This window comes from Lissotriton vulgaris, chromosome 8, assembly GCF_964263255.1.
Source record: "Lissotriton vulgaris chromosome 8, aLisVul1.2, whole genome shotgun sequence".
In the NCBI taxonomy this organism is placed as follows: domain Eukaryota; kingdom Metazoa; phylum Chordata; class Amphibia; order Caudata; family Salamandridae; genus Lissotriton; species Lissotriton vulgaris.
The window spans coordinates 1,214,790,242-1,214,810,644 of record NC_141696.1 but is presented as its reverse complement, the minus strand read 5'-3'; the positions used below and the strand labels follow the sequence as shown (position 1 = coordinate 1,214,810,644).

General features: G+C 48.8%; 1 protein-coding gene and 1 long non-coding RNA gene across 3 annotated transcripts in view; one reads left to right on the top strand and one right to left on the bottom strand.

Moving 5' to 3' along the window:
• Positions 1-645, bottom strand: part of LOC147698511 (UPF0690 protein C1orf52 homolog B-like) — a 273,572-nt gene extending 272,927 nt beyond the window's left edge. For both annotated transcript variants that reach the window (XM_086935097.1, XM_086935099.1), the window contains exon 1: positions 512-645. In XM_086935097.1, the coding sequence (XP_086791223.1) occupies positions 512-618 (107 nt within the window). In that variant the 5' untranslated portion in view covers positions 619-645. The remainder of the gene's footprint in view (positions 1-511) is intronic.
• Positions 646-1,158: 513 nt separating this feature from the next.
• The window catches only part of LOC147698510 (uncharacterized), a 77,583-nt gene continuing 58,338 nt past the window's right edge, over positions 1,159-20,403 (top strand). Inside the window, exon 1 of the long non-coding RNA XR_015299345.1 lies at positions 1,159-1,401. This is a non-coding gene — a long non-coding RNA (uncharacterized LOC147698510). The remainder of the gene's footprint in view (positions 1,402-20,403) is intronic.

Below are 20,403 nucleotides of genomic sequence, written 5' to 3'. Positions count from 1 at the left end.
TCCACTTTACATATGTTGATTGCATATGTTTTAGTAGAAGCTAAAGGTATCGTGAATCACACCTAAAAATGAGCTTACAAGCTCAGAAGTGAATTTAAAACATACAAGTACAACTTCAGTAGATCGGAAAAACATGCTATCCCAGTAGAATTCGACTTGCGGCGCTGCAGGACTGATCTCCTCTCAAAATAGTCTTTCATTCCACCTATCCCAAGTTTGAACGAAACGCACCGAAAGACGACACTGTGTTGCAGTCAACTCATCCTAACTCACTCCATGCCAACCCCCCTCCCTCCACCTGTGAGGGTCAGAAGAACCCGGTTTAAGTCTAAGCGTCGGTTCAACATCCACTGCTTATGGGCAACTCACTTAATCTTCCTGTGCCTACAAAAAATGAATGTGCCCTTGGGTAATGTAACTGAAGCTCATCTAAAGCACTCAAGTTCCTTAGGGTCGAACGGGCGCTATACAAAGCTGCAAAAAATAGGCACACTGCGGTCAGTGCACTCACTTCATGCGCCTCTCCTGCTGCAATTCCAATCTAAGCTGCTCTGTAGGGAAGGTACTCAGCTCTTCGTCGGCACCTGCTGCTGCCATGGCTCCGGGCTCTTGTGCCATTTTTTTGCTAAAACAGATGTTGCAACCCTGTAACCTGTTGACCATCGTCTCCATAGAAACGACGACCCGAAGCACGTGACAGAAAGACCTGGTGTGCCCGGAAGAGGACAGGTCTTGACCCAGATTGTGATATTTCTAGCACGACAATGTGCTTTTCTTCCTTAAATGTGCATAATATTTGAGAAGATTAAGTAGAAGACCGCATGTAGGATGTGACTTGACTGCTGCCGTATAATTAATGATGTGCTTGTCCTCTGTATGGTTACTGCTCCTCGTTGTTTCTAGGAGCTCTGGTTAGGGATCCGGGGAGAAAACTAGCGAAAAGCCACCCACAAGGGGTCCATAGGGCACCTCAGCGGAAGAAATAGTAAGTAACAGGAATAACACAAGCGTCACCCTTACGGGTCTGGCCCTGCGTTTTGTAAATACGGCGGCCATCTTGAAATAGTAGATCATTGGCATGTTTAAAGTCAGGTTTGTGTAGGATTGTAGTGTTCTTCATAATTCCTTCCAATTACCGTTCTACTAAAATATTACTATTCCTATAAAAATAGGCAAACTATTTGCAAAGGGTATTGTTAGAGATATGGTAGCGGTCTTTTGATTGGTTGCTTTGAAAGGAACCGCGAGTAACAGTGCTGCAAGAGGAGACTTCGCGCTTTTATCCTTGACGAGCGGGATCACAGATCAACTGATTCCTACGGAAAGCAGAAACAAGGATGGACGAGGAGCGCCTGTCACCGCAAGTGTCGGAAGCATATGACTGCATGACAGCGGTCTTCGGTAGGTTGTGTATTCAGGACACCCTCGAAAGTTAGGAGGAGAAGCCAAGCCAACAAATTAATACATAGAGCCGAGCCAATGCTAAGTCGGGCTTGGTTGTCTCACAGAGCAAAAGCACTAGCCGAGCAATCGCAAAATTTAACATGTACACCATGCAACAAATAATTATGTAAAATATAGTAACTTATCATTCATGAAAGTTTATTTTGTTCAGTATTTTTATTTTATCAGTGCATTGAATAACATTGATTTAAAATATACGTATCTCAACCAGTGGTGGCTGGTGACATTTGAAAGTGGTGAGCCGTAAAAGTTAGGGATGAATTTTATGTAGCAAGCGAGTGCGGTCGACATAAGAGGGGTTCAGCCCATGCATCATTCACCATTAATTTATCCATGTTTCTATCATCCACTGTATTCATTTGTTCATCCATCCATCCATCGGTCCTTCTAGAGACTCTGCCATTCGCTCATCCATCCATGTATCCATTCACTAGAAAATCTTCCACTCATTTGTCCATCATTTGGAGCATTAATTCATGTACTCATTCACTAATCCTTCTGGACACTCCTGTAACTCTTCTGCCCATTCATTCATCTATGTATCCTTTCACCACTGGTGAATCACCAGAACTTCCAGCCATCTTCAGTCAAGTCAAGTCAAGTCATAGAATTTATATAGCGCACTACATACCCAGAGGGTTTCAAGGCGCTTAGGAAGGGGAGGAGGATTACTTGTCAAATATCCACGTTTTAAGTTGCTTTCTGAATGCTAGGTGGTTCTGGGTAAGGCGAAGGTAAGCGGGGAGTGAATTCCATGTTTTAGCAGCCAGGTATGAAAAGGATCTGCCTCCCATGGTGGTCTTGTTGATGCGAGGTACGGTGGCGAGGGCTTGGCTGGAAGAACGTAGTTGGCGGGAGGGGGTGTAGAAGGACAGTCGTGAGTTGAGGCATTCTGGTCCGATGTCGTAGAGTGATTTGTGTGCGTGGGTAAGCAGTCGGAAAGTGATCCTCTTATTGACGGGTAGCCAGTGGAGGTCTTTAAGGTGACCAGAGATGTGTTCGTTGCGTGGGATGTCTAATATGAGCCTGGCTGAGGCGTTTTGGATTCGTTGGAGTTTCTTCTGGAGTTTTGCGGTAGTACCTGCGTAGAGGGTGTTTCCGTAGTCCAGTCGGCTCGTGACTAGAGCGTGGGTGACTGTTTTCCTTGTTACGGAGGGGATCCAGCGAAATGTTTTTCTGAGCATGCGAAGAATGTTGAAGCAGGAAGAGGATACGGCGCTGACTTGTCTGTTCATTGAGAGTGAAGAGTCCAGGATGACGCCTAGGTTCCGTGCGTGGTCTGTCGGGATGGGTGCTTTTCCGAGGGCTTCCGGCCACCAGGAGTCGTCCCATGCAGAGGGGGATGTACCTAAGATGAGGACTTCTGTTTTGTCTGAGTTCAGTTTCAGACGGCTTTGTTTCATCCATTCGGCAACTTCTTTCATTCCTTCGTGTAGGTTAGTTTTGGCGGTGCTGGGGTCGTTGGTGAGAGAAAGGATCAGTTGAGTGTCATCCGCGTAAGAGATGATGTTGAGGTTGTGTTGGCGTGCGATGGCCGCGAGGGGGCTCATGTATACGTTGAAGAGGGTGGGACTGAGTGAGGATCCTTGTGGTACGCCGCAGATGACTTCAGAGGCCTCGGACTTGAATGGTGGATTCTTCCGGTGAGGAACGAGGTGATCCATTCAAGTGCTTTTCCTTGGATTCCGATGTTATTGAGGCGTTGTAAAAGGGTGCTGTGGCAGGCTGTGTCGAATGCTGCAGAGAGGTCAAGGAGGATGAGGGCGACTGTGTCTCCATTGTCCAGTAGAGTTCGAATGTCGTCTGTTGCTGCGATGAGGGCGGTCTCAGTGCTGTGTTTTGCTCGGAAGCCAGATTGTGAGGGGTCGAGGGATTTGTTGGCTTCGAGGAAGGCGGCGAGCTGGTTGTTGACAGCTTTCTCGATGACTTTGGCCGGGAATGGAAGAAGCGAGATGGGGCGGTAATTTTTGAGTTCGGTGGGGTCCGCTGTGGGTTTTTTCAGAAGGGCGGTGAGTTCAGCGTGTTTCCAGTCTTCCGGGAAGGTGGCGGAGTTGAAGGAGCAGTTGATGACGTCTCGGAGGTGCGGTGCTATGACGGAGTCTGCTTTGTTGAAGATGTGGTGAGGGCATGGGTCTGTGGGGGATCCTGAGTGGATGGAGTTCATCAGGCGGATGGTGTCCTCAGTGGAGATTGGGTTCCAGTCGTTCAGGGTGTTCACGGGGGGAAGATGATCAGCAAATGGTAGGGTGGGTTGGTTTCCGGGTTGGTTGTCAAAGCTGTTGTGGATGTCTGCAATCTTGTTGTGGAAAAATGAGGCTAGGGAGTCGCAGAGGGTTTGAGAGGGGGTGATGTCGTTGGAGTTGGCCGAGGGATTGGAAAATTCCTTGACGATGTTGAAAAGTTCCTTGCTGTTGTGGGCGTTGTTGTCAAGTCGATCCTTGAATGCTGTTTTCTTGGCTTTTCGGATTAGTTGGTGGTGAGTGCGGGTGGCGTTTTTGAAGGCGTCCTTGGTGCTAGTGGTTGGGTCTTTTTTCCAGGCCTTTTCAAGGGAGCGGCAGACTTTCTTGGACTTCTTGAGATCATCGTTGAACCATGAGGCCTTCTTGCTGCCAGGTTTGCTTTGACGTTTTTTCAGTGGTGCTAAGGTGTCGGCGGTGTTGGATAACCATAGGGTGAGGTTGGCGGCGGCTTCGTTAGCGTTAGAAGAGAGGGCTGGGGTGTTTCGAAGGAGCGATGCGGAGATTTGGTCCGTGGTGATTTTGTTCCAGTTTCTTTGCAGGGTAGGTTGGAGGTGGATGCTGGGTTTTGGTTTGTTGTAGGTGAAGTGAACGCAGCTGTGGTCAGTCCAAAGGAGGTCCGTAGTGTGGCTGAAGGAGACATGATTGCTGGATGTGAAGATGGGGTCGAGTGTGTGACCTGCGATGTGGGTGGGGGAAGTGACTAGTTGTTTAAGTCCGAGGTTGGCGAGGTTGTCCAAGAGGGTGGCGGTGTTGGGGTCGTTGATCTTTTCAAGGTGAAAGTTGAGGTCTCCCAGAAGGATGTAGTCTTTGGAGGGGAGCGCGTGTGGGGTGACAAAGTCCGTGATGTCTTCACTGAATTTTGCGCGGGGACCTGGTGGTCTGTAGAGGAGGGTGCCTCTGAGAGTGGTTTTGGGGTCGATGTGGATCTGGAAGTGAAGGTGTTCGGAGTTAGCGAGGTTGGCGTCAGAACTGGTTGAGATGCGGATTGATTTCTTATGGACGATAGCGATTCCTCCTCCTGTGTGGCTGGTACGGTCTTTGCGAGTGATCTTATAGTCTTCAGGGATGGCAATGGTGATGTCTGGTGCGGAGGAAGCATTCATCCATGTTTCCGTTAGGAAGGCGATGTCCGGAGAAATGGTGTCTAGTAGATTCCATAGGTCAATGGCGTGTCTGTGGACCGAGCGGGTGTTGAGAAGGATGCATTGTAGGTGGTTGGGGTCGGGAATCTGTGGTGTGGTCGTAGCGGAGATGTTGTCGGTGCTGCTGAATTTGCAGGAGAAGCAGGAGAAAGGTCCATGGGTGTGTCCAGGGGCGGCTTGGACGCAGTTGGGGGCGCGACCGGGGTTAAGGGCTAGGAGGGTGGCGGCATCGTAGGTAATCCGGGAGGGCTGGGCAATGCGAGGGGCAGGGGGTCTGGCGCTGGGCGCGGTCCAGGCGCGGACGGGCGTAGACGGGCTTACCTTTGGCGCACCTTCGGCGTGTACGTAGCGCGTGGACGCTGCGCGTGGGACCATCTGACATAAATGGACAGAGAACCTCCCTTACATTCCAGACATTCCCTTCAGACAACCTCCCTTCCATCCATCCATCTCAATGAAAGTGTATATTTGCTTGTCTGTATTTTTGAACCACGTTCTCAATTAGCATGTTTGCCAGACAAGCGGAAACACAATATTGTATCAGATCACAACACTATTCAGATATGGTGAGATCTTAGCCTTATGAAACCCTTTGCGGGCCGATGGAGACTGAATCTATCCCGGTAAAGATGATAAACAACGATTGAGAGCTTACCTGTGCACTTATTTAGGAGACCGGGACGGCACAATACCGTCCACCCAGACTGGGCTGCAGGTACAGCGGCAGAGCTTCTGATGGCACCCAGGTGTCACTCATTCTTTCCCCAGCCAGTGTTACTGGGTGCGGAAGAGCCAAATAATGAGGTTTTTGGTTCGTAAACCAGACGGAAATTCATGCATGACACTTTGGCGGCAGCATCCAAGCTTCACTACACTTGTTACTGCTAGAAAGAAGCTTCCCTTTCTCTCCCAGACTCCTCTGAACTACACCACCAGGCCCCCACATGTCTTCACCCCTTGCTTGGAGCAGAGGGTACGTGTATGCAATAAAACCACACTGGAGTTTACTCGTAATGGCACTCTACTGCAAGCTACTCCAACATGACCGCTTCACATGTGATTTTATCCTTACCCCAGTACTATGTATGCAACTTATATAATCAGGCCTTTTTCTACAATAACATAGAAGCAGAGACAGTTGTGCATAAATATGACGATTGATGAATATACTAGTTGTGAGACTCATTACACAGGTACTCACAGAGAACATTAAATGCAAATGTTCTGATCCATGGTAAAAGCCCATTTACAACATAAAAACATGGCCGTGACTACGCCATGACAGGTAAGTTTTAGTGCTGTTTTATTTTTTAGTCACACTCGATTTGCAGGTCACTACAGGCCGCTTTTAAAATGGTACGTGCCGCAAAACTCAGGCCTGTGGTGTGGCATGTGACATGTTACTTACATGTGGTAGCAAACGGTAAACTCTTCTTTCGGAATGAAGTTGGCAGAATGGAGCGCTTGTTTCAGGAAAAGAGATGCTTACTTTTCGAAGGCGCTATAAGACTAATGACAAAAGAGTGTCTGGTTTATTTGCAGCATTTCAAGTGCAAAACCGGGACATATGTTTACTTTGGAGAAAGGTGTCAGAACACTGGGACATACGTCCAAAAACTGGGCCTGTCCGGGCAAATACTGGCAAGCCTACTGCATTATACATAAGCCTCCCTGATTTCCGTTTTTATTGATTTAAACAATTGCTTTGCCCATCGGGTATAATTTTTTTTCCCTGGATTTTCGGGTGTCTGCTCTCAGGAAAGCATTTGACGACAAGTGAAGTGGGTTCTGCGCTCAGGGGAGCCAGGGGGCAGGCATGCCTGGCATGAACAACAACCCTCTGCCCCTTTCACAAGCACTTGTCTGAGAGGTAACTGACCTTGCCTGGCCCAGAGGAGCCCGTCAGTCATTTACCAACCCAGGGTTTGTCCTTTAGTCTCCTGGAAACACCCCAGTGTTTAAGCGCTTCAGTGTTACTGATGCCACCATTTCAGAGGCAAGGGCCTCACCCGCGACTGACTCTGCCCCCGCCCCACAACCCTTACATGCCAGATGCTGCTCTTCAGGGCGCTATTCTTGCTGTCATGGCCATTGATTGCCCATACTGTTTTGGGCAAGCATTTAGCCTGAGGGCAGCACCGGGAGCCAGGGAATGCGCGTTTCCGCTTGTGCCTGGGCCCCGCCAGCTGTCTGCATGTACGACGACTCCAACCTGAACCTGCGCTTGTGTAACACATACACTAGTAAACTAAGCGCCACCACCCCACCTACTTATGGAGCGAGTGCCACAAGACCTCCCTGTGAGGGCGTGCACTCTGCACCGCACACAAAGGCGCACAGGGCCTTAAATTGTCTGCTGCCAGTGCCACAAACTAAGCCAAGTACCAACCAACAACAACGCACGCCACTAGGGCACGTCCTCGCCGCCTCGGACTCTATGGATCAAATCAAAGTCACCCCTGTTACTGCTGCCACCATTACAGAGGCAAGGGCCTCACATGCGACTGACTCTGCCCCAGACCCACAGCCTTTACATGCCAGATGCTGCTCTTCAGGGCGCTCCACTGGCTGTCATGGCCATTAATTGCCCATACTGTTTTGGGCATGCATTTAATCTGAGGGCAGCACCGGGAGACAGGGAATGTGTGTTTCCTCTTGTACCTGGGCCCCGCCTGCTGTCTGCACGTACAACGACTTCTTCAATTGTACTGCGCCCGACACCTTCGGGTAAAGTCAGCGCTATACAAAAATGCATTAAACTAAAATAAAAATAAACCTAAACCTGCGCAGGTGTAACATTCACTAGTAAACTAAGCGCCACCACCCCCATCTACCTATGGAGCGAGTGCGACCAGACCTCCCTGTGGGGGCGTGCACTATGCACTGCACACAAAGGCGCACAGGGCCTCAAACTGTCTGCTGCCAGAGTGCCAGTGACACAAATGAAACCAAAAGCCAAGAGCCAATCAACAACAACGTACGCCACCACGGCAAGGCCTCGCCGCCTCGGGCTCTATGGATCGAATCAAAGTCAGCCCCTGCCGGCAGCGGCCCGGCCCCCAGGTGTTGTGCCGCCAGTAGAGTACTACTAAGGTTAACAGTAACACACTTAAGTAAATAATTATCCCAGGCTGCAGCACTGCAGTGGCAAAATTAAAAACACAACAGCCCCTATAAATATAATTAGGAGGTTGTTGTGGGTGGTGGCGGGTCGCTTTCACTTACCGTGTGTTGTTGTTACCATGACTTGTCCTGACCTCGACATTCACTTATCAAGGGTTACCAGGAGGACTGCTGTACATAGCATGGCAATAGCAATGATAGCACGCACAAGCCAGCCATGACGAAGCAAGCCAAAAGTAAAACTGGAAAATTCTGGATTTGGTGGTCTTTGGACTCCTCCCCCAGACCCCAGCAAACCAATCACATGCAAAACAACAAACTGTTACTGGGTCTGGTGAAAGAGGCAAAGGCCACTGCCACACGCCCACAAACTCGAAGCCTGCCGGACTGTTCCGCCCTCAGCCATTGGAACTAATGGAGGGCCTCCAACTCCTCCCTGGGCCAAGTGAATAACGCCCAAATCGAAATGCTATTCTGGCAGTGAAACACAGGCTGCACCCACCAGTATGTCATCACTGCCCTGCTTTATGGCTCCAGGTCGAAGAAATCTTCGCCCAGCCAAAAGCATGCACAGATCAAAGGCCATCCTCCCCCACCCCCTTAAAAAACAAAAACAAATCTGAACATGTTTGTTTACCGAGCACGAGCAGCCAGCAAAATTTATTGCTAGCTACTCAGTGTTCTATCAGGCATTTTCTAGTCCCCCACAGGGTGGCAGGGCGACGCCCATCTCGCCCGTGTACACCAGCCGCCACTGATCTCAACGTAAACCTGCAAACTTTCAAGAATTTCTCTGTGCCCTGATAATATTGTATTGCAACTTCTAGATAGCACTTACTGCGCTTATGTGGGGAGCTGAAGAGTTTGCCTACATGGTTAGCATATTACACTGTGTAGGGTGTGTGGCTGGAAGTATGTTGCCTTTATTTTTATCCTATGTGGGAAATGTTTCCATTTCATGCACGATGACCTCCGAGGTGCGGCTGTCGTATAGTGGGACGCTGCGCTTTGTCTTATGAGAGAAACATGAAGTTTATGGTTTTATGTAAGATGGCAGTTTTCATCAGCGCTGCATCTCCCCTTAGAATATTTCTTATTATCATAGTCAACTTAGCTGGTTACTGTACTGGAGTGTGCACTCCGAGTTTATGGTCCTGAGCAGCCATAGGTTGGAGGAAGACATAATAGGAGATTTGCAGGGATTGATTTTGGTAATACCATCCCATCTCTGATTGTAATTGTGGGATGTCAAGAAGCGGGCATAGGTGTAGCTTGTTAGGACCTTCAGTGTTGCACTAAATTAAAGTCCTCTGTTGGCCAGCAGTATATAAAAGATCTCTTCACTTATTGCATGCCTGTTTAGTTGGTAATGGGTTGTTTATTGTTGTCAACTGGTACAGTACTTGTTGATGGACATGACGAATAGCAGTTTTGTCTTGTGTCTTGGTGTCAAGAAGTATAAGGATATTATTTTGCAGTCTGTAATAACTACGATCGACTGCTGAGTGTTGGGATATTAGTATTAGTGTGAGCCCAGGGGGTTATGTATTATTTTATGCTGTAATTTTATATAGGTTGCTAGCTACCAAAGATAGGTCTGTGAAGTGCTTCACACTGGACTGCAAACTGCTCTGGAATGCAAGCTTAGTGTTTTTTTCCCCCCTGTGGTTATTTGGATTAGTCTTGTGCTCTTAAGGAAACCATTCCGTTAATTTACTGCAGTTTCAATGTGGTAGATTAAATCAATGGGAGTTAGGTGTGATCTTTAGTGGGGGAGAAGGTGTATGTGAATTCATACAAATGGTTGACGGTATTAATAGATGCGCCTCAGGGTACTGGGTATTGCTTATAGAAATTGAGGCGAACATGCATGTGAATTGGACTAGGCTGTGCTCAGGAAGACGCGGCAGGCTTAGGATGTAAACCAATGGTGGAAAAAAACAGCGATGATAATCGTTCAGTTTTAAGTTAGTCAGTTTTCATGGTAATACAGAGGAAGCTTTTCAGGTCTGGTGTGAGGCAAAATTTTTTGATTTGACCAAGATTATGGGACATATTAAAAAAAAAATCTTGCAGTCCAGCAAGCCACCTTGCTGCACTGCCTGATAGGGAAAGGGCACAAATGTGCCTTATTTAATATTGTATGGAGCATTCCTGTCTTTCCCTTGCCCTGGTGTACAGTGTTCTGCCTAGTGCTAATGCAGACACCCTTGCACCATGTAAGCAGGATTGTTTTTGAGCAGGAAGAGGCATACTTTAGTAATACCGGGTAATAAATAGGGCTGACTCTGTTGGGTGCAACCACTTTTCGTTAAAGCACATTTTATTTATTCATTCAGCGGTGATCAATTTTAATACTTTTTGTGTTAAAAAAACTGTCTCAGTGAGAAAGTGGCGAAGCACCTCCGGAGATGGATATATATATATATATCAAAACAAAACCCTTTCAGGCATAGAGTGACGCATACACTATGCAAAAAAGAAGGCTTAAAGACTTTGATAGAAAAACAGACATTTGAGGTGAGCAGATCTAGACTGTTGCTGGTGTTGAGAGTGCTCTAACAGGAGCTGCTTTCCACCTAAACCTGAGAACTACCCAGAGTTCTCTCCTTTTTTGCATAATTTATGCGTCACTCTATGCCTGAAAGGGTTTTGTTTTGACTTCTACTGGGTGCTCCCTATCAGCATTTAGTAAACTACTGCATAGAGTGTGTGATTCATGTTACATGTTTTGTATTGTCTTGTTCGTTTTTCAAAGAGCAGCACAACACAACCATTATTAGTTGAAAAGATTAGTCGTGCACAAGTGAAAAATATATCACTTTTTCCTCAAGTTGGTGATGTGTTTTGATATAAACTACATCAATATGTTAACAATGTGATGATGTTCTATTTTTCCAGATCTTATTTCAAGGAGTATAACTATTGGGTATTGTATTTGCAGGTAAATAATTTTTTCATCATGTAAATCTTTTTTCTTCACCTTAATAATAATGAAGTGGAATAAGAGATCTTTTACTCATTTGTAATAATACCAGCTACAGGATTTAATAAACCTTATGCTCCACGTAGCCAGGTCTTTTTTAAACGCACTTGATTGACCCTCCCACTCTTGTATCACCAATCACCCAGGAGTTAACACCCTCAAAGTGCTCCCACGTCTCCATTGGCCGTAGCACGCCCGTCCAGCAGCGGGCGGGAAGAACCCGATGATGGAGAATGCCACCTTGGGACATTTTGGTGGGTGAGGGTTATTTTAAGAAAAATGTGTTTTCTTTAACCATTACTAACTTAATAGGACTGTTACTTGAAGTACAGGTGTGCTCTTTTTGGTTACTTGTGTAAGATAGGAGGCTAAGTCCACAGCTCACTCAGGTATATCGGATACACCACCCGTAAAATTAAACTAAGAATTGGTGAACATAAAAGCACTATCCGATGCCAAAAGCAATCTACACGACTGACCAATCATTTTCTATCCTTTAAACATACAGCAGAAGACATGAGGTGGGTTATTCTTGAACATCCTTTTATCCTACCTCATATCAGTGATGTATCTAGATTCTTATTTGTCAAGGAGCAAAAATTGATTTTTAAGCTTAGAAGTGACAGTAAGGGATTGAACGATGACATTCCTTGGATATCATTGTAGCCATATTCCATCTATATGAATGCCTTCACACTACACTATTAATATCAGGGTGGTATGTAGGTATCAGTTCATTTTCGCTTGATACCCAATATATCTGAATCATACAATGATAAAATCATTGTGAAAGTCATGCCTGGTTTGACCCCCCTTTTTTTCATGACCATCTTTTATATTTATGATATACACCAGAATGAGAATAATACTTTGGTCCAATTCCATCACATTAAGCAATGAGGTATTTAGCCATCACCTTGCTGTGTTCTGTGGCTTTCCGTTATAATGTTACACGGGAATGGGGGCTTGGTGCTTCACACCAGACTCATATACCCTCGAATTATTAATACACAACTGGTTTACACATTCTAAATTGCAGGAAGAAGCGCTCAAAAAACGACCTGCTCTAAACCATTGCACGGCGACTACCGTGAAATGCGTACACAATCTACCATGCCCTTGTGCATGCTCCATTGAATAGCGCTAGTTAAACCAACTATACCGTCACGCATGCGCCGCCAGACTCGAAGACGGCGCATGCATAGGCAGGATAGCGGCCCGTCTTCTACAAGACCGCTGTCAGTACCTGGCGGCCGTCATTAGCCAGCAATTGACTACTTAAATTGGGTCATTATTCAATTAGACACGCTATAAAAAGCGCACTGACGTATTTTCCGGTACCTCCACTTCCTCTCGGACGCAGGAGAGGGGTGCCGACGGTCAGGTAGGTCGCTGGTTTTTCTTCGAAGGGTGTTTTTTCTTCGAAGGGGCAGTTTGGCGTCTAGTAAGATCTGGAACTTCTTACACAGGATACGCCTTGGATAATTCTTACCTCATTTTATAAGAATTGAGACCTGGGATGCTCAGTATTTTTTAACTTATTTCATTATTATGTTTCACTTTAATGGCCCTGTCCATGAGTGAATTTCTAATTGTCTAAGAAACCGATCATCTCATGCCACAAGTCGAGTCTAAGCCATGGATGCATGTAGGGAGTGTCTTTTTGCAACAACTGGGTTTTCTATATAGAAAAGATAGAGCAAGTTTAGCTGGACACAGCAAATGTAATATTGATTGTGGCCTCATTTTTCTTTTCTATATAACAGAGCGGGCCTCATTTTCCCGAGCGGTTGCGGGGTGAGGTGAGGTTATTTCCCACACAACGCTGGGTGAGTACGATATTAGAGAAACTATAATTTGAATAAGATAAAATATTCAGGAGGACTATAGACTTCTGCTTAACGAAGAGACATCTCTTCGTTACTTATGTGTTGTCTGTGCTGTCTCTTTTTTCATCTTGAGATGCTTGTATACAACTCTACTATATACTTTGTGCATTGTTTTCCTTTTCTTTAGGAAAGGACAAATAACTCAATCCCACCAGTTTACATTGGGGATCCAAGTTCCTGGTAGGAGAAATTGAATTAATGTTGCACAGTATCTATATTCCTTACATTTTGTGTTTCACTTGCACTTTTTGCAGTAGCTATTCAATCTGGGTCCTGAAGAAAGCCGGACAGTTTGTTCGATACGGCTGAAACATGTTGGCCTCACTGCACAGCGCCACAACATAGTCCTACTTTCAGACTATTTGGCGTCATTTTAACTTTGACACTAGGACAATACTTATTAAACTTCATTTTTTGCCCTAGTAGCCAATTTTATTATTCACTCACATTTTCACAGCACTGCACATCATCAGCATCATCTGAATCGCACTGTGGATAGAGTTTCCACCTCAGAAATCCATCTCTGCACCATCAATTGATGGGTTGGGCTAGGTTTGGATTTACTATCTGTATCCCACATGATGATATTCCGCCATAAGGGTGGTCTGATGGGAGTTCTCAGCCCGGTGTTATTTCATGTTGTTGCTATACAATCCCATTTTGTCTTTAGTTTCTAGTACAGCACACATTTTTCTGACCAGACATCTCTTTTCTTTGTTATTACAATTAAGTCCACAGCGAACCTGACTTCTTTTTTCCCCTTTTTGTTTGATTCGGACTTCAGGTCGCCCCAATATATGTATGATCTGACTGGAACTCAGCCTGCAGGGCCATATGTGAGCTAACACGGGTGCTTTCTTAAAATATTACTAAAGGATCATTAAGGCCCCTCCCAAAACTCTGAATTGATTCAAAGAAGAGCCCCTGGACCAACTATCGAATATATATATATATTTTTTTTAATAACTTGACATTCTCCAAATAGACTAGTCCGGACTGAACAAACTCCTGCTCTCGCATACTGCCCTTAAAACCATCCTGAAAAAACAGACAAAATCATTGTCAAAGCTAAGTGAGTTAGGTAATTTGAGGGCATATCGGTACTCGAAGCAGTGGCAACATTCTATGTCAATAAGCATCTACATGATCTGAGCCCTCACCATATCTTCAGTGCTCGATTGGAAACTCTTGCCTCCAACAAATCATCCCTGCAAGATTGAACTACTGTACTACAGCCGTACCATTGCTTTTTACTCAGTCTTTTAACATCTCCTTTTATATTGAACCTTTTAACCTTTAGCACCCGACCAGATACCTGTATGTTATATGTATTTAGTCACCACTAGGCATGTTACATTTCTCTGCGAAGGCTTATGTCTGCTGCTATGACTTTAGGTTCTTTCTAGAATAGTTGCATCTGTATGGATATTTTAATTATTGTTAAGCACTTTATACCAACACACCAACACTGCTTGTACTTTGTTTTGCTGCTGACATCCTTCTGCTTTAATTTTAAAACTTTGTAATGTAAATTTTTTAAACTTTAATTACATATTCAAGCAGAAACCGTGTTTTGAGCCACTGCCCTGTTGCCACTGACAGCCGCCATCTTGTGAGAGGGTCTAGTTGTTTTTCTTACGTCTGGCCTGGTATTTCACCCCCACCGTGGCGCAGACGCGAAGCACCAACACACTGAGTACTGCCTGCCCTTGTTTTGCTGTTAACATCCTTTTGCTTTCATTTTGAAACTTGGTATTGTTTATTTTTTAAACTTGTAATTGTGTACTGTGGCCGTGTTTAGAGCCACTTCCCTGTTGCCACTCACAGCCACCATCTTGCGAGGCGGTCTAGTTATTTTTCTTATGTCTGGCCCAGTATTTAAACCCCACCCTGGCGCGCATGCAAAATTCAAACATACCAAATACTACCTCCACTTTGTTTTGCTGCTAACATCCTTCTGCTTTCGTTTTAAAATTTGGCAATGTTATTTAAAAAAACACATTAATTGCATTTGAGGGTGGGGCAGGGGCCGTTTTATTAGATTGACTGTGGCCGTGTTTAGAGCCATTTCCCTGTTGCCACTTGCAGCCGCCATTTTGTGAGGCGGTCTAGTTGTTTTCCTTACGCCTGGCCTAGTATTTTGTCCCCACCGTGGCTCAGACACGCCAAAGGGAAGCCCGCCCGCGTCCGGCTGGGGCCAGGAGTCAGAACTGCTGCCCGTTACAAACATGAGGTTAGTCTCTTCACCAGAGGAATTACTCCTGTATAACAAGGGGAGGGGTAATACTTGGGTGCAGGTCTTTGCCCCACATGACTTACCTACAATCTGTAAGGCCTGCAGCACAAATTTAGGAAATAACTTTCACCAACCTTAAACCCCAAACCTTTAAAAACACATCCACATAGCTCAGATGTATCTGTTGACTGTATGTATCACAAAACACAGCACAGACCTATTCATTTTCGTAGAAGAGAAAAGGCCAGATGTCAAGTTTCTAACAAACCTGGTTGAAAGAGGAGGCAACCCCAGATATAGTTAGGGCCCTTCCACCAGGCTATTCTGTAGCAAACTGGAATAGGTACGATTTAAGAGGGAGCGGGGTAGCTTTAATTTTGAAGGAAAAGTTGGTGGGCAGTTTTACACCCATCATTATAATGGGCTGTGAGAATCTGCAATTTTCACTACAACTCTTGCCCACTTTTACCTTTTTGGGCCTTGTGATGTACAGGCCCCCAGGGGCGGCGTCCCAGTTTGTTCAAGCAATACCAGACTTAGTGGCAGAATGTTGCCATCTCAAAGCAAATGTTACTGTATTGGGGGATCTCAACCTCCATTTCGAAGGAGCAGGCTGTGAAACTACCAAAAGGTTAGTCCAGGACTTGGATGCAGTGCAGCTTAGGCAAATCATTAATGGACCCAGACATAACCGTGCTCATCTCTTGACCCTGTGTTTACTAATATCCCAAACCTGACTACTGAGGACACTATCCCTATACTATGATCAGACCATTATATAATTCCTCTTGGGATGGAAGTCCTTAAATGAACAACTGAACAGCTCCTCCCCACAAAGACCCAGGCGACCCTACTCCAGCTTAGATAGTAGTGAGTGGGAGACTTTGCTTACAGAGTCTGCACCCATCTTAAAGGGTGATATTACGAAAGGCACACTGCCATAGAGAGTTGGATAAATAATTCTCTGGATTCGCTTGCCCCATACCGACCTCAAAGAGTTAAACGGGTAAAAGGAAGGGCCTTATGGTATTCACTAGAGCTGACAAGATTAAAAGAGAGAAAAAAAAGAAAAGGGAATGGAGAAAAGTATATGGCAATCCCAGCAAAATCGGATATAGAACAGCCTTAAAGCATTATAAACGTTTTATAAGACAAGCTATAAAGGCATACTATGAGGGTAAAATAGAGAATGCACCAAACACCCCAAAAGAACTGTTTGAGATTTTAATTCGCTTACGAAAGCACTTCTTCGCTCTACAGTCCTCCTGTCATCAGAATAACTTAGCAGTATATTTGTTAATTATTTTCAAAAGAAAGTCACCAAAATCTCTAATTTCCGGAAGGGGCGTGGCTTGGCGGGCGAAGATGGCGGTCGCAGCCTTGTAGAGCTCCCGCCGGCCCGGACTGAATCCGATCATTTATCCTGACCCCCGAGCCCACTGTTGGTGCCCAGTGCCTGTACTCGATCCGGTGAAGTCTCCAGTCTGCATTGGTGTATAGATCCTGTGATTTCTCCCTTCCTGTGATCGAGGGGAGTCGGCGGCAGAGTGCGGCCTGGTGGCCGGCCGGAACCGGGGTCCTCGAGTTTCGCGACGCCTGGTGGCAGCTGTGACCTGGCGGGTGCGGGTGGCATCCGCCACGCCGTCCTGGGCTTGTCTCTCCGCCAGCGATCGCCTGGAGTTTGAGGCGAAACCAGCGACTCCTACCCATCGGTTCTTCCCCTGCACGACCGGCGAGTGGTGGCGGCGTGGCCGGGCCCTGCGACAGTCTGGTGGCGGGGGCGACCGGGGCTGGACTGGAGGTCGGCTGGCCCCCCTGATCCGCCTCCCCTGGCTAGGCCCACTGGATACGGCGACCCATGGACCGCGGACCCGCTGATTCCTCCTGACATATCCTGGACGGCTGCCCGTGGGGACGAGTGTGGGTGCGGCCTGTCCTGCTGGGGTGACGCCGGGGCCTCGATTTTCGCGACATCCGATCGCAGCGTCCCTCCCCGGGGCCTCATCTGGGCAGCCCCGTTCCAGTTTTTGCGACAGTGCCCGAGCGTGGTGTGGGCCCTGCCCGGCGCTTGCCATGACCAGGGACAGAGGAGGTGGCCCGCCCAAGCATGGACCCATAGATAAATTCACAGGGCCGAGTAGTGGCGCTGGGGCGACCGGTGGCAGCGGCGGCCCCGGGCCAGACAACGCAGCTATCCTAGCGGCCATAACCCAGTCTCGGGACATGCTCGATGCCAAGATAGGCGCGGTCGGGGCGGATGTCACGCTCCTACGCCAGGACCTTCGCAATGCAGTGGAGCGGATTGCTGGGGTCGAAACCCGTGTCACGGAGACTGAGGCGGACATTAGTGGCCTAAAGAAGCGCCTTGCGGAAGTTGAAAGCGTCCAGAAGACACTGGCGGCCCGAGTGGAGGATGCAGAAGGGCGCGCGCGGCGCAACAACCTCCGCTTCATTGGTTTTCCGGAGCGGTGCGAGAAGGATAGCATGGAGAGGTTCCTGACCGGGTGGCTGGAGAGCTGGCTCCCTGAAGGGGCGTTATCTAGGTGTTTCGTGATCGAGAGGGCCCACAGGGCCCTGACCCAGCGGCCGCCGGAGGGTGAGCGCCCGCGGCCGGTTATAGCCCGCCTGCTGAACTATCATGACCGGGATGTTATCCTGCGGGAGGCGAGGAACAAGGGCTCCCTCGCCTTTGAGAATCATACCATTATGATTTTCCCGGACTACACAAAAATGGTGCAACAACAGCGGCACTCCTTCATGGACGCTAAGGCCAAGCTCCGGGGCCTCAAGCTCCAGTATTCGCTCCTGTATCCAGCTCGCTTGCGGGTCGTATACCAGTCTCGTACCCACTTCTTTGACTCGCCAGAGGAGGTGTTTCGCTGGACGGATGAGGCAGTGCGACTACGTCCCCACGCCCAACCGGGACTGGACCCGGGCAGGTCTCCAGGTTCGTCGCCGGAGCGGACACAACGCCAGCCCAAGAAGGGCCGACATCGGAGGTCTCGCTCCAAGAAAAGATCGGCTTCCGCCTGTGCGTCGCAATCGGGTGGCACCAGGGACTCTGAACACTCTGATGCGGGCAGCTGAACACTGTTGGGCCTCCATACATTCTGTCGGCGGCATATGGACTTGCTCTGCCTTGGCTGGTGAGACTGTTTTACTTTGTCCTTGATGTACCAGCCGGCTCCCATGTGGAGACCTCAGCTATAGACATGGGGACACTGTGTGGCTCGGAGGGTACCTTATACGGGCCTCAAACCCTCACGGATGTGAGTGTTGTTGGGGGGGTGGTGTGTGTGCGACTTGGTGGGGTTTTGGGGATCCATTGGTATGGCGGGCCCTGAGTCCTCCGTTTTGGGCTCGGGTCTCTCCATGCCGCGACAGGTACTTCACTGTTTTCTGAGGTATTGGGGTGGGGGGAGTGGGGTATGGGGGGGTGTTTTGGTGTTGCACTTGTTGTTGGGGGGGCTCTGGGCTGGAACGGGGGAGTTGTGTTTGCGGGCTGGGGGGGTGGGTCCACACGTGTCGGGGGCTGTGCTTTTTGTCGTTTTGCGGGTAGCACCTGGGTGGGAGGGTGGGCCAGATCTTGAACTGTGTGCCGATAATGGCTAGTGCTGCGAGTGTGACTCCTTCGAAGACCCTGCGGGTGGTAACGTGGAATGTGCGGGGTGTCCTGGATAAGATTAAGCGGGGGGCTGTGCTGCGGTGGGGGAAAAGGGAGATGGTGGATGTTCTTTTGCTTCAGGAAACGCACATGCTGGGATCCAAAGCCCTTAGCCTCCAGAGGTTCGGCTACCACCAGGTCTATCATGCTGGCTTTACGAGGGGCTCGAGGGGGGTGGCCATACTGATTCATCGTAGGGTGGCCTATGTCCACGAGAAGCAATGGATTGACCCCCAGGGCAGATTTGTTTTTGTTAAAGGCCTACTGGGTTCCGAGCCGGTGGTTTTTGGTAGTGTCTATGCCCCCCCCCCCCTGCAATGGGCACTGTCTGAACGGCTGTTTGCGTTGTGGGACGAAATCCCCGAGGTCCTGACTGTGGTGGGGGGTGATTGGAATGAAGTCATGGATGTGGGCTTGGACCGCCAGCGGCGAGCGTGTGTGGTACCTAACCCCCCCCCCCCCGCGGCTGCCCCCACCCGGTTGAGTGCAACGGCGCGCAGTATGGGCTGGGTCGATGTGTGGCGGCATTTTCATCCCGCAGTACAGGCCTTCACGTATGTATCGGCGGTGCATGGGTCATTCTCGAGGCTTGATTACTTGTTTGTACCCGGGGCCTGCCTGAGCCGTGTTAGGGACGCCTCGATACTCCCCAGGGGCCTTTCGGATCATTCCCCTGTCCTGGCCACTCTGACCCTCCCCGTTAAACGGCAACCTTTTCGCTGGCGTATGTCCGCCTGGCAGTTGCAGCGGCCGGACTATGTGGCGCACCTACGGGAGGCGATCAACCACTTTTGGCGCGAGAACTTGGTGGGGGGAGCCGACGCTGTTGTAGTGTGGGAGGCGCTGAAGCCCACGATCCGGGGCATTGACATAACTTGGTGTGCGGCCGCTCGGCGGAAGCACCGGGAGGCCATTGTGGCTGCCGCGGCCCGCGTGGAGGAGTTGGAGCAGCGTGGTCGACTTGGAGGTGAGGAGGGCGTGGTGCGCCAGCTCCTGCAGGCCCAGCAGACTTACTCCTCGGTCCTACATGAGGAGGCCCGGCAGGCGTGGCTCGCCACGCGCAGTAGGGTATATCAGTGGGGCGATAAGTCCTGCACCATGTTGCATAGACTTTGCCAGGCGACCTTCCAGCCCCTGGAGCTACCCGGTCTCACGGCAGGGGATGGCTCAGTCATGACCGACCCGGACCAATTGGCGGCCAGCTTTGCCCGCTACTACGAGGCACAATATGCCCCTCGCGATCCGCTGAGGGAGAGCGGGATTGCCCCGTACTTGGATGCTTTACTCCCGCAGGCAGTCCCGGAGGAGACTAGAACGGCCCTAGAGGTCCCACTTACGTCCGAGGAGCTAGGGGAGGCCCTTGGCCAACTGAACACTGGGAAGGCGCCCGGCCCTAGTGGCTACCCTGCCGAATTTTATAAAAAATTCCACGTCCAGCTGGGACCCCACTTTCGCAATGCGCTAGAGGCAGCGCGGTCTAGGGGCGAGCTGCCACCTGACTGGCGCCATGCTGAGATTGTGGTCTTTTTGAAGCCTGGTAGGGCGCCTGACCGTCATGATTCATACAGACCTATCTCCCTCCTCAACATCGAGGCCAAGATCTTGGCGAAAGCCCTGGCGAACCGCCTGCTGCCCCTTATAGCCGACCTGGTCCACCCC